The sequence below is a fragment of the Equus caballus genome, chromosome 17 (assembly GCF_041296265.1).
Source record: "Equus caballus isolate H_3958 breed thoroughbred chromosome 17, TB-T2T, whole genome shotgun sequence".
NCBI lineage: Eukaryota > Metazoa > Chordata > Mammalia > Perissodactyla > Equidae > Equus > Equus caballus.
This window is the reverse complement of record NC_091700.1, coordinates 33,135,620-33,147,737: the sequence shown is the minus strand read 5'-3', so window position 1 is coordinate 33,147,737 and position 12,118 is coordinate 33,135,620. Positions and strand designations below refer to the sequence as shown.

General features: G+C 37.1%; 1 protein-coding gene across 50 annotated transcripts in view; it reads left to right on the top strand.

Annotated features, from left to right (window-relative positions):
* The first annotated feature begins 425 nt into the window (after nt 1–425).
* SUPT20H (SPT20 homolog, SAGA complex component) overlaps nt 426–12,118 on the top strand; it is a 39,465-nt gene continuing 27,772 nt past the window's right edge. For 16 of the 50 annotated variants that reach the window (XM_070239577.1, XM_070239567.1, XM_070239557.1 and 13 more), the window contains exons 1-7: nt 445–797; nt 2,776–2,871; nt 5,355–5,390; nt 6,031–6,089; nt 6,355–6,421; nt 8,764–8,890; nt 9,897–10,000. In XM_070239577.1, the coding sequence (XP_070095678.1) occupies nt 2,869–2,871; nt 5,355–5,390; nt 6,031–6,089; nt 6,355–6,421; nt 8,764–8,890; nt 9,897–10,000 (396 nt within the window). In that variant the 5' untranslated portion in view covers nt 445–797; nt 2,776–2,868. Of the gene's footprint in view, nt 798–2,775; nt 2,872–5,354; nt 5,391–6,030; nt 6,090–6,354; nt 6,422–7,646; nt 8,891–9,896; nt 10,001–12,118 lie in introns of all 50 variants that reach the window. The other 34 variants (XM_070239576.1, XM_070239566.1, XM_070239556.1 and 31 more) reach the window with 7 other exon arrangements.

Sequence of the window (12,118 nt, the reverse complement as noted above, 5' to 3'; positions counted from 1 at the left end):
ATTTATTTTCTGAATTTTTAAACTTGTCAGCGAGGTTTTGGTTTTTTTTAGCATTATATTCATTGGCACCTGATATACTATTAAAGGCTGCACGGCTTGGACTAGTCAAGGTAAGAAGGCGGTCATTCTCTTTCTGTTCCCATGGGCTGGGCAACAAGGTAAACCAGTTGGAAGTTTCCTTCACTCTAGAAATTCACCAGGGCACCCAAACCCCCAAATAACAGCCACGGCCTACTTAACATTTTACGGACCTGGACGCCAGGCCAGCGAAGGGCTCGTGGCACCGCTCTCTGCCGCACCTGGGCCTCGCGGGGACTCATCCCCGGCGGCACCACCTGCATGAGCCTCCAGGGCGCGGCCCGACCTCCTCAGCTCCGCCTCTTCCGCCCGCCCGCCCCGCCCAGCGCGCCAGCCGGGAGGCGGGCACCGGAATAGACGTTGGGCGGGCCTGCGGCGCAGCGCCTGGGAGGGGGCGTGCGGAGCGAGCGGCTGGCGGGCGCGCAGCCGGCAGCGCGGGGCCGAGCCCGGCACGTCGCGTTCCGTCTGAGGCTGCGGCGGCACGCACAGGTGGGCGGTGGCGGGGGGGCGTGGCAGGCCCGCGAGATCCGCACGGGGTCAGAGGTGAGCGAGCGGCTTCCCGAGTGGCTTTTCGGCGCTTCCCGGAGCCCGCGGGAGGAGGACTGGGAGACGCGGCGGGCCGAGCGAGTGACCCTCACTGCGGTCGCCTCCGTTCCCTCTCGCCGTGCTGCCAAGCCACGCTTTTCATTTTAGTTTTGACTTTTGGGTTCCAGTTACAGGTATATCCAGAAACGCGGAAGAATTGCTCGTAACGCTTTGGGGGGCGGGTTTCTTGTTGTCCGTTTTGAATAAAGGCTGTTGGCTCAGCTGTGGCGTTGCGGCGTTTGGCAGGTAAAACGTAAGTTGTTACCAAAGCAGCTTCGAGCAGCTGGAAGAGATTCAGGTCGATCAGGGAAATCGCTAGACTCGATTGCTACGTTTGAGTTGGATCAGTACTGGTGCTTGCCGTGTTTACTGGGTGTTCAGAAACGAACTTGGTGAAGAGCTGCCCCTGGAAGCCATTTCCCGCAACCTCCGCGCCGGAGGGGGCTGCTTTCTCTCGAGTCCAGTACTTTCAAGTTGCTGGTAGGACTCAACATAGGAAGTGGCCCCCGAGATTTTCGAAGTTGGATTAAGTACTCTGTACGAATGTTGACCACCGTGATGTAAAGTTAGGTCAAAATTCAGAAAAAAATATATCAGTCCGAGCAGAATCGAGTCTTTTATTTTACATGCTTTGCTTTTGAAAATCTAAAAATGGATGCTGGATTGAGTGGTCTGAAGGTTCTAAGGTTTACTACAAAGAATCTAAGATTAAAAACAGAGAGGTCAATTCTGGTCTAGTTGTGTGGTCTTAGGAAGGTTACTCGTTCTGAGTGCCTCATTCTGTAAAATGGAGACGACGATGATTGCAGTGGTTTTCTCACAGGACTCTAGTAAAATCTGTATACAGTCAGAATGGTTGGTTTGTAAGTGGTACGTAGTTGTTGGCTTTGGTCTGTAGTGTTTAAATAATTTAAAGTCACTAAGCCTTCCTCTCCCGCATCCACCCCAATTTGTTGACGAGAGATCTGATTTTAAAGTCATCACATTTTACACGTGCCTAGTGTATCTTCATCTTTGATTCAGTGGTCAGAAAATTTTCTCTTTAACTTAAATTCATCTTAAATCTCCTATGAGCTCTTCGAGGGTAAGATTAATATTTTTCTCATTTTTTAAATGATTATTCCTGGAAGTTCTGTGGTGCCTGTCATTTTTTGGTGGTTTTTTTTCGCCCCTGTTTTCTTCCCTTTTTTTAAACCTTTACGGCAAAACCTAAGTTTTGGGTTCACCAAAAACAAGCCAAAACCATTTTACTTTAAACGTACTGTTTTCTGTCGCTTGAAGATGTGCCTTTAGTTCAACTGTGTCTAGACACACGGGTTACAGTGAATTAGGTAAAGAGTAAGATTAAAAATAAGCTTTGTTTAGCATCGGTCTCAGAGCACTCCCACTGTGGGAGGCAGAGAGGATGGCAGCCGCAGACTTCCAACACTGGCAGCGCCTTTGAATCACCTGGGAAGCTCCAAAAATGCTGATCGCTGGGCTCTACTCCAGACTAGTTAATCAGAATCTCTGGAGGGTGGGGCACAGGTATCCCACTTTTTAAACCTCCCCTGGTTACTCTGTGTTGCAGACAGGATGAGAACCTGTGTTAGAGGGATGAGGTTCTTGGGAAGGGTATCAAGTTTGCTTGAGGAGGGGAAATGGAGCGACTGGAGCTGCATCTGGAAGATGTAGCCTGGGGTATGTGAGGTAACATCGTTAAAGGGCTTTTATCAGCTGGTCTGGTGAAATGTATGATTTGTAAAGTGGACTGCACAGTGGCCAAGGACAGTAGGCAGGTTGTTACAATGATCCAGAGGAATGGTGAGAGCAGGAGCGGTGATGATGGAGAGAAGAAATTCAAAAACATTTATTCTTTTCTCTCCTGGATGTGAAATATTTTTGAAGAAAGTGAATAATGATTTTTAACTTGCAAACGGTATTTTGTCCTACCTAGTTAAAACTGTACCTCTCAACAATGAGTACATAGATTGTGGTATGTGAATTTTATTGTTGCTGAATCTTAACGTGTTAGAAATATGTGGGTGTAAATAATTTTCCTTGTTAATAAGCCTCATTTCTCTTAATAGCTTTATGTTAATATGAGGTTTTTTGTTGTTTTTGCTTTCACAGTACTGTAAGATTGATATTAAAGACATGGTTTTCACCTCCCTTCATCAGCGCACATAAGTTTTCTCTTTTTTTGGACCCGTTTTTTATACCACAATGGTAAGCTACAGCTCAGTATGTTCACATTTGTGTTTTAGAATGTACTCTTCCTTCATCTCCTTAAAAATATCTTTATTAGAGATACAGAAATACTCTTGAAAGCTACCAAAGTTACACTGACCGGGAAATTACTTAGCAATCACATGGCAGAATCTAATCTACAAAATAGGGGACTCATCTCTCAATTTAGTGTTAATAATTATCGTATCCAGGTTACACAGGTAATCTGTCTGTCCTTATGTTTGTGAAGTATTAAAAAATATTTACTTCTATTTACTTTATCGTAGTCCAAATCGTTGTCAAGGAGGATGGGTATAAATACAAATAGTTTGAGGGGCACAGGTTTCTCATGTCTTAAAGATCCTCTTAATTTATATATATATTTTTTAATTTAAAAGCAAATGTAACCTGCTTACTGCACATAACATACTTTAAGCAGCAGAAGTGTTAGCCTTCTGATGGCACATTTCTGTTCACTGACCTACAGTCACTAAACATACTAAGGGTTGGGTATTTAACTTTTGCCATTAAAAACTGAAAAGAGAGAGGGAAGAAATCACTTTCTAATGTTTTAAAGAAGCAGCATCATTTGACAGTGAGAGAATAAATGAACACTCACCGTGTTGAATAAACCTCAGAAAACATTTATCTTCCTTCTCAAGACTCTTGGGATCTTGCCTGTCTGCCCCTGCCCTGTTAGAGAAAAGTGGAGCTGTGCACTGGGGTTCTGACCTCACCTTAGACCTTTTGAAGTTTTGATTTCAGAGGATGAAATATTTACTTGAGAAGACTATTTAAAACTGTCCTGTATTATATATTTGATTGTTTTTATTATAATTTTTTATATAAACTTACTGTAAGATTTTATGGCCAAAATAATTAAAAGAACCTTATCTGTTTGTCAAGAGTATATGTCCAGAGTTCTATTTTTGTGTTGGAAAATGATTTCTACCCAAGAGCGCCATCTTGAATCCTGGGAATCATTTTCATTGGGAATCTGCTCCTTGTAAGATTTTTAATAAATTGGTGTGAATTTATTTTAACTGAACCTTTTGAAATGATCGCATATTTCAGACTTTTTTCACTTATTACATTTTAGATGTTTGATAGTGTGGATTTTTTATTGCAGTCTAAAAAGGCTGGCTGTTTTTGTAAACATATGAGTTCTCCATCCTTAGGACTACAGTGACAGGGTCACTTAAACCTTTCCGTGATTTCTACAGGCTGGCAACATTTATTCTTCCCCTTACCCTGTTGGGATTTTGGTGGGTGCTGGGAATTTTTACCCCATGCAGCTTGGTAGGTTGAATTACTGGAGTCTACAAAATAAAAGAAAAATTTACGTCTTTGTAAATAAAAAATAAAGGTTCTGTTCCTCTCAATGGAATTAAAAGTGACTGTCGTTGTGAATGAAAAATACTATAGAAGGTGTGTGGTACTCAAACCACAAAACCAGAAAGAGAAATCATCGGTGGTATATTTGCTTAATTTTGTTTAAAACTTAATATTTTTTGTTCTTAGGCATCATTACAATAGAAAGCTTTACAAATGAGGAAGAAAGAACTTACTTTCTTATTTCTCCCCCTTGCCTTAAAGTTTCTAAGGAATGGATGAAGGATAGGGATCTACTGGTAGATCTTAAATTGTACATGTAGTAATAATACCATATTTCATCAATTGTAAGATGCCTTTTCTTTTACATTTTAGTATTACTGAATTGATGAGTCTACAGTCAGTGACATCTTACAGTTATAAGAGGCAGCACTTTTTTCTTTCTTGGTATTACCTAAAATATTGATGCATGCTTATAATTGATGATATCTTAAAGTCATTGAAGCCTGGTAATGATAGCCATCATTTATTGCATTTCTGCTAGGCACTGACCTAGAAACGTTGTATTACAGATTCTAAATTGATGTTAGGTATCAACGTAACAGTGCCACCAATTTTTAGGACTCCTACCAGATTAGAGTTTAATCTTTGCTTTACTTTAATTACAAACTTGATGGCCATTATATTTTCCTCATGGTGCTCTTAGAATATTAAGGAAATTAAAGTTTATAAAATGGTAGTAGTTACCATATCCAGCCCTTGGCCCTGTATCAACCTCACAAGCACTGGCCAGAGAAAACCATTTTGGTATTTCTTACCTAATTTGTTGTCATAATCGGGTGCCCAGGACTGCCATATTTTTTCTTTCTACTGTATCTTTTTTATTATTATTAAAGATTTTTATTTTTCCTTTTTCTCCCCAAAGCCCCCCAGTACATAGTTGTATATTTTTAGTTGTGGGTCCTTCTAGTTGTGTATACTGTATTTTGAGCATAGAATGGAGTGGGTGGAGCAGAGAGATAAAGGAAAATACGTTAGATTTGTTTTAGAAAATAAAACACATTTAAACTTAATTAAAGATCCTATATGTATGTTAAATTATCTTGTGAAAATAACTAATATTATCAAATACACTATTTACTTTTTTATAGCAACAAGCTTTGGAACTAGCTTTGGATCGTGCAGAGGTGAGACATCACTAAGTTAAATATTGAAATGTTGTTTTTAAGTGACAAAACTCAGTTTTAGATGTTTTTGTAGTCATTGTCAAGGGAGTACGTTAATAATATTTTAGGACAAATAATTTTGCTGTAAATTCGTAAAAACACCAGGTGATGGTTACATCATCTGTTACTTGGAATCCTCAGATAATAATGTTGTGCAATAAATATTTGAACAAGGGCATAGAATTTCTAAAATTGTGTTTTCCTGTTTTGACAGATTTTCTATGTGCTATATTAAATAAATATAAATAGCTCAAAAATATATACAGTCCTTCCAATTGAATGTGCTATGCATATTCTGAACAGCCATAAAGCATACATTGAGAATGTTTCTGACCTATGAAACCACAGTTGTGAACTGTATGGTTTTGCTTATAGCAGTGAAATATTGTGCTAAATTTTAGTGCAGTTTAAATTTCATTTGCTTGTAATAGACATTTAGAAGTTAGGTAGTTTTTCCTATGAGATGTAATTTAATATGAATCATAGACTTCAGTGACTGAATAGCCTTTTTAAGCCTTACACATATTTTAAATATACTTAATACAGTTGTTCATATACTAAGCAAAAGGCAAGCTGTTTTCATGAACTTTTCTTTTTTTAGTACGTCATTGAAAGTGCCCGACAGAGACCTCCTAAAAGGAAATACCTGTCTAGTGGAAGGTATGAATACTTAATTGATGACAGATTTTTTGAAATATGATGCTAGCCACCATTTATTGCATTCTTACTAGGCACTGTGCTAGAAATGTTATATTACAGGTACTTTCCAAATATTAGAAATTTCTAAGTTGATGTTAGCTGTCATATCCACTCCTAATTTTGGGGAAATTGGGAAAAAATTAATGAAAACTTAAAAGTAATGTTTATTTTACAATTATAACATTCACATTATTTTGTATATTGTCTTTGTTTTATTAAATTTTAGAAAATCTGTATTTCAAAAACTTTATGACTTATATATTGAAGAATGTGAAAAAGAGCCTGAGGTTAAGGTAAGTATACATTTTTTATGTTGTTATGACTTCTGAAGTGTAGAGGAAGAGGGACAGTTGAAGGAGATCATGATTTATAATTTTGTGAGTGAACTAACATCTTTTCCAGCCAGACTGTAGACACTTCTGCAACTTCCCGAGAGCCCTGGCTAATCTGGCTTCAGGCAAAGAGCACCTGCTTAGTTAGGAGAAGGGAGCAGTGTTTACTGAGGAACAGATTATCTCATTGGGAAATTAGAAGAAGCAAAGCCACCATATATATTTTTTGCTTCTCTCTTCTGCAAAATGATTTGTAGACTAAAGACAGGAGAGGAAAAGTAGCCTCTCTTCTGGTGATTTGCACTGGAAAGTTAAAGCTATTACAGGACATGTAGGAAATTCAGGTTGATGATAAAAGTGAATTTGGTCACAAAAATTAGTTCATGGCCAGGTTAACTTAATTTGTGTTTATTTAGCATAAAAGTATGGGCAATAGAAATGTAATAGAAATTGATTCATTGATATCTTTTGGACTCTTTGGTTATAAGGACCTAAAGGGCTCTATGAGTTTCTCTTGTCTGTCTGTAATTTAAAAATGAACACCGTTTTACTTTTTAGGCAAAAAATTAGTGGCATTTCAGTAGTATCTAGCCTTTAAAACCTTAACATTAGGGGAAAAAATGATTGTTAAACTACAAATAAATCTTATGGTATGTTTTCCATAAGTTTTATGGAGGTAAAATTGACATACGATAAATTGTACTTATTTGAAAGTATAGTAAGTTTTGACATGTATATGGCCATGAAACTGTCACCACAATCAACATAACGTATCCATCACCTCAGAGACAGAACTAAATAGGAGAAATACATAAATAAAGATTCTAAATCGGGGTTGGCAACCATTGTCTACTAGCCAAATCTGGCCCACTGCGTTTTTGTAAATAAACTTTTATTGGAATCTAGCCACACTCATTGGTTCATGTCTTGTCTGTGGCTAATTTCAAGGTACAACAGCAGAGTTGAGTAGTTCCAACACAGACCATATGGCCCACAAGCCTAAAATACTATCTGGCCTTTTCACTCCAGAACTAAATGGTAACCAGCTAGTTTCCTTGAGGAGGTACTCGTACTGTCAGAATTTATCTAACTGTTCTGTCTTATATCAAATTATGAGGTTTTCTCTACACTTGAAAAGACTTTGAAATTTTAGTTTCTCTTTACTAGCTTTTTTTTTTTTTTTCAGGAAGATTAGCCCTGAGCTAACTGCTGCCAGTCCTCCTTTTGCTGAGGAAGACTGGCCCTGAGCTAACATCCATGCCCATCTTCCTCTACTTTATACGTGGGACACCTACCACAGGTTGCCTTTTGCCAAGTGGTGCCATGTCGGAACCAGCCAACCCCGGGCTGCCGAGAAGCGAAACGTGGGAACTTAACTACTGCGCCACCGGCTGGCCCCTATTTTTTAAAAAAAATAAAGTGGCTAAAAGTTGTTTTGCCATTTTTTTTTCAATTTTCAAAATGTAGTTTTTTCATTTCTCTCTGTGTATGACTATATATGTACATATTTAAGATACCAAAAACATTTTTTTGAGATCCTGCAAAAATAATATCCTATTGACTCAGATATCTTTTGTAAATAAGATTTAGTAAAAGAAAGTGTTATAAGTGGGTTTTATTTTTACATCATATGCATTTCAAAATAATGAATTTTGATGTATATGTGTATTATATTTCCTGATGGATTTTTTTACCAGTAGTTTCTAAGGAGCTATTTAATGTGCACAAAATTGCTTAAATTTCTTACTTCCTCTTACCAGATAGATATTTTTAGCATTTTAACATTTCAGCTAATTAGAGCTGTTGAACTTGTTTGGATCTAATTTAGGCCTTAAAATATTTAAGAAATGTGCATCTATGACAGTATGACCAAAGAGAATGCCCCAAATTCTTTATTTATATAGATTTATTTATATAGACTTATACTTAATAGAAACTAATTATATAGCATCTTTGTTTTATATATTTACATTTTTTACCTTTTACTTGTTTTAATATTTTTAGTTTAGGATTTTCTACCTCTGTACTCAAAGGTACATATTTTATGTTAAAGTATTTTTGTTTTGTAGATCACTGGTTTTTCTTTGTGATACGAATTTGCATAAAACGTAGTAATAGATCAAAATTAAGTTGACATAGATGTTCCATCCTTGGTGGCTGTAGTGTTTGTGAATCTTCCCCATATACTCAGGATCATAATGTAGAAGGAACACCAAAATTTAGTTCAGGAGGTCTGATTTTGTTACATTTTAGCATTTTTTGTTAAGGATTATTTTCATGAGCTCCACCTCTTTTTAAAGCAGAAATTAAGAAGAAATGTGAACTTGTTGGAGAAGCTTGTTATGCAGGAGACATTGTCGTGTTTAGTGGTCAACCTATACCCAGGAAATGAGGGATATTCTCTGATGCTCAGGGGAAAAAATGGATCAGGTAAGAACCTTCAGAGAGCAGTGACCACAAAAATCCCTCTGCCAGGCCAGATGTGCTGTCTTTTAGAAGTAGTTTCTTAACTTGCTAAATGATCTGTCCTTCAGATCAGTAGTGACTTGATGAAAGAACACTTAGAGCCCAAATTCTCTTCTTTGTGATGTTTTGTTAGAATATTAAAAATTATCTTCAATATGATTAGCCTTCCTGAAGATGCATTTGAAAAGTATTCTAATTGAGATAGGTCTTTGAAGTTAAATTGTATAAGAGGTAATTTTTAAATAATTGTCAAAATTTCCCCTCAGTTGCGTTTTATTTTTTAAGATAGCATAAGGTGTTTAAAGTTAAGTTTCTCTTCTGCATTTTGGATATGCTCTGTGTCTGAAACCTTCAAAATTAAACAGACTCACTCCCTTTTGAATAATTTTCGTATGTTAACAGTTTATTTCTATTAATGTGAATTTGAAAACAGTTTTAAAATATAAATACTCTTAGATGTCACTAAAGAGAGGCCTAAAAATTTGATATCCTGCTGAAATGGGTTTTACAAGGAACTCACCTAGTTAAGAACTTTTTCTTGTGTTAATAAATCATTCTAAAATGTAACATGAAGAGAATTTTGTTCTTTTAGTAACCGTTTTTCAGATGAGGTACCATATCATGACTGATTTCCAGATTAGATTAAGCAGTCTTCAAGGAACTTTCAGTTACCAGCTTTGGAATTTTATCATATTCTGATTATTGTACTGCTGGCTTTCATTTGTATTATGATTGTTATGCCAGATGTTTTTCCATTATATGTTAGGCATTTTCTCCTTTCTGGTCTAAAATTTTATAAAGTTTATCAAGTCTTTTAGCAGTATGTAAGGTGATTCACTTATAAGATGTAAATAAAGACCAAACTTTAGGAGAGCCTTTGGCTTTGTTCTCTTTTTTTATGAAAAGTCATTTAAATTATGCACGTAGGCTTTTTGGTGAGCCTGATTATTTTCTGTGTTTTAAAATTAAGATTCTGAGACCATTCGACTGCCTTATGAAGAAGGGGAATTACTTGAATATTTGGATGCAGAAGAATTACCTCCTATTTTGGTTGATCTCCTAGAAAAATCTCAGGTACCAAATTTTCCTGTTTATGTCCTTAGATTTGTCAACTGTATGTCATTTTGTGATAAAGGATATTTAATTGTGTTCTCAGCAGTGCTTAGAACATGGAATGAGACATCATACATAGCTATATGAAAATTGGTTTGTGGTAGGATATTTATCTTTTAGGCTGTACTGAAATGTATAGATTTAGTTGATTCCTCTAGAATTTCTGTAACAATTAACTCATCTACTGGAAATCTCTCTATAGCTACGATCAAGAAATCATAGAAGAAATTACTCCCTTGACTTCAATCCACCCCATACTATGTACTTTATTGAGGAACAAGAAGCCATCAGATGGGAACTCTCATTTCCTCCTAGCACTAGTCCACCAGCATCCCGGTATCTCTGTCCACTCTTTCTGCCTGCCTTTCTATTAAAATGAAGTAAGCTGTTCCTAAGGCATTCTTTCCACTTATATTCTGGATCATCCTCCTCCTCAAGTAGTTGCAACTATAACCTCCCTGTCTTCTATCATCTGTTTCCCCCTCTCAGTTAGGTAAAGAATACAAGAATATTGTGCTGTCTCTCAACTTTAAAAAAAATTCTTTTCTGTTCTCATCTTCGTTGGTTCTTTAGCAAAGTTCAGTGCATGTGATTACTTTCTCTTTGAAACACCCTTCTTTTGGCGTCTGAGACATCACATTCCTGGTTTTCCTCTTCTGTCTCTATTCCTTCAGTCTTTGCTGTCGTCTCTGTTCCACCTGTAAATGTGTGCAGGTTTCAGTGTTTAGTCCTAGGCATTCTTTTCTTTAGTAACACTCTCCCTAGATGATCTCAACCAGCTCTATGAGTTTAAAAATGACATTTAATCCCTTGCTTATCTCTCACAATGACTCTTCCACCAATCTCCAAACTTACATATTTACTGGAATGTGTAACAGGTTCTTCAAACGTAACATGACAAAACAGAAGTTTTTATTTTTCCTCCCAGACCAGTTCCTTTACCAGTCTTAACACCCAATGAATGACACTACTCTCACCTTTCACATTTTTTCTATCAGCAGATATCAGCTCTACCTTTAAAATGTATGGTCAAGACCTGCTATAGTTACCTTGCTAAACTCCCTCCTTTCATTCTAGAACCCCATAAGTTCTCCACAGATAGCCAATTAAGCTTATAAAACAAAAATAAGAAAAACAAAAGCAAAAAAACAAAGTTCCCTGCTTAAAGTTCTCTAGCATCCTCTCACTGCACAAATCCCCTGCCTTCCAGTTTGTCTTCACCTCTTGATTTTCATCCCCACTCATTACACTCCAGCCATCCATACCTTCTTTCTATACTAAAACATGCCAATCTTATTCCTCGTTATTCATCTGCTTTTTCTTCTAGAATCTGGAATGGTCTGTCCCAGATGTCTAGCCCTTTGTGATTCAGGTCTCAGCTGAAACATCACTCCTTCAGGCAGGTTTTTAATCAAGCACATAATCTAAATTAGTCCTTCCCCATTTTGTTTCCTTTGTAACATTCATCACTATCTAAAGTTATCTTGTGTATTTGTTTACATGTTATTGCCTGCCTTCCCACACTGAGAGCAGTTGTTGTCTCACCACCGTATCTCTGTAGCTTCTTGGATAGTGACTGACACATAGTTCACATTGTAGTGGCTCAATAAATATTTGTTTGAAAGTGTGAGCATGATAATGACTGATAACATGGAGGTCACAGTGCTAAAAGTTCTGAATGGGTGAAAAAAATGCTATGAGTGACTGGCAAGTGATAATCAGCAAAACTTGAATGATGAAAGTTCTTAACTGTGGACTTAGCAAAAGGATTAGAAAATATTTTTTACAAAAGATTATTATTTGAGTTTATAATTAGCCTTCTTACTCTTATTAATAAATAATGACTGCTTCCTGGAAATTCTAACAGAGCAAATACAGCAATTGTATCCAGAACCAGTCTCCAGTAGGGTTGATTGGCAATTTATAACAATGATAAAGCTAGCAAAGTATGACATTGAGCCAGTGAGCATCAAGAACAGCAGCACTTCTGATGATCTATAACATTAATATATAAAGGCCAAAAAGTCAGTCTCTAACTGGAAACCATTGAACAGTTTTAAAGTGCTTCTTGAGTCATGG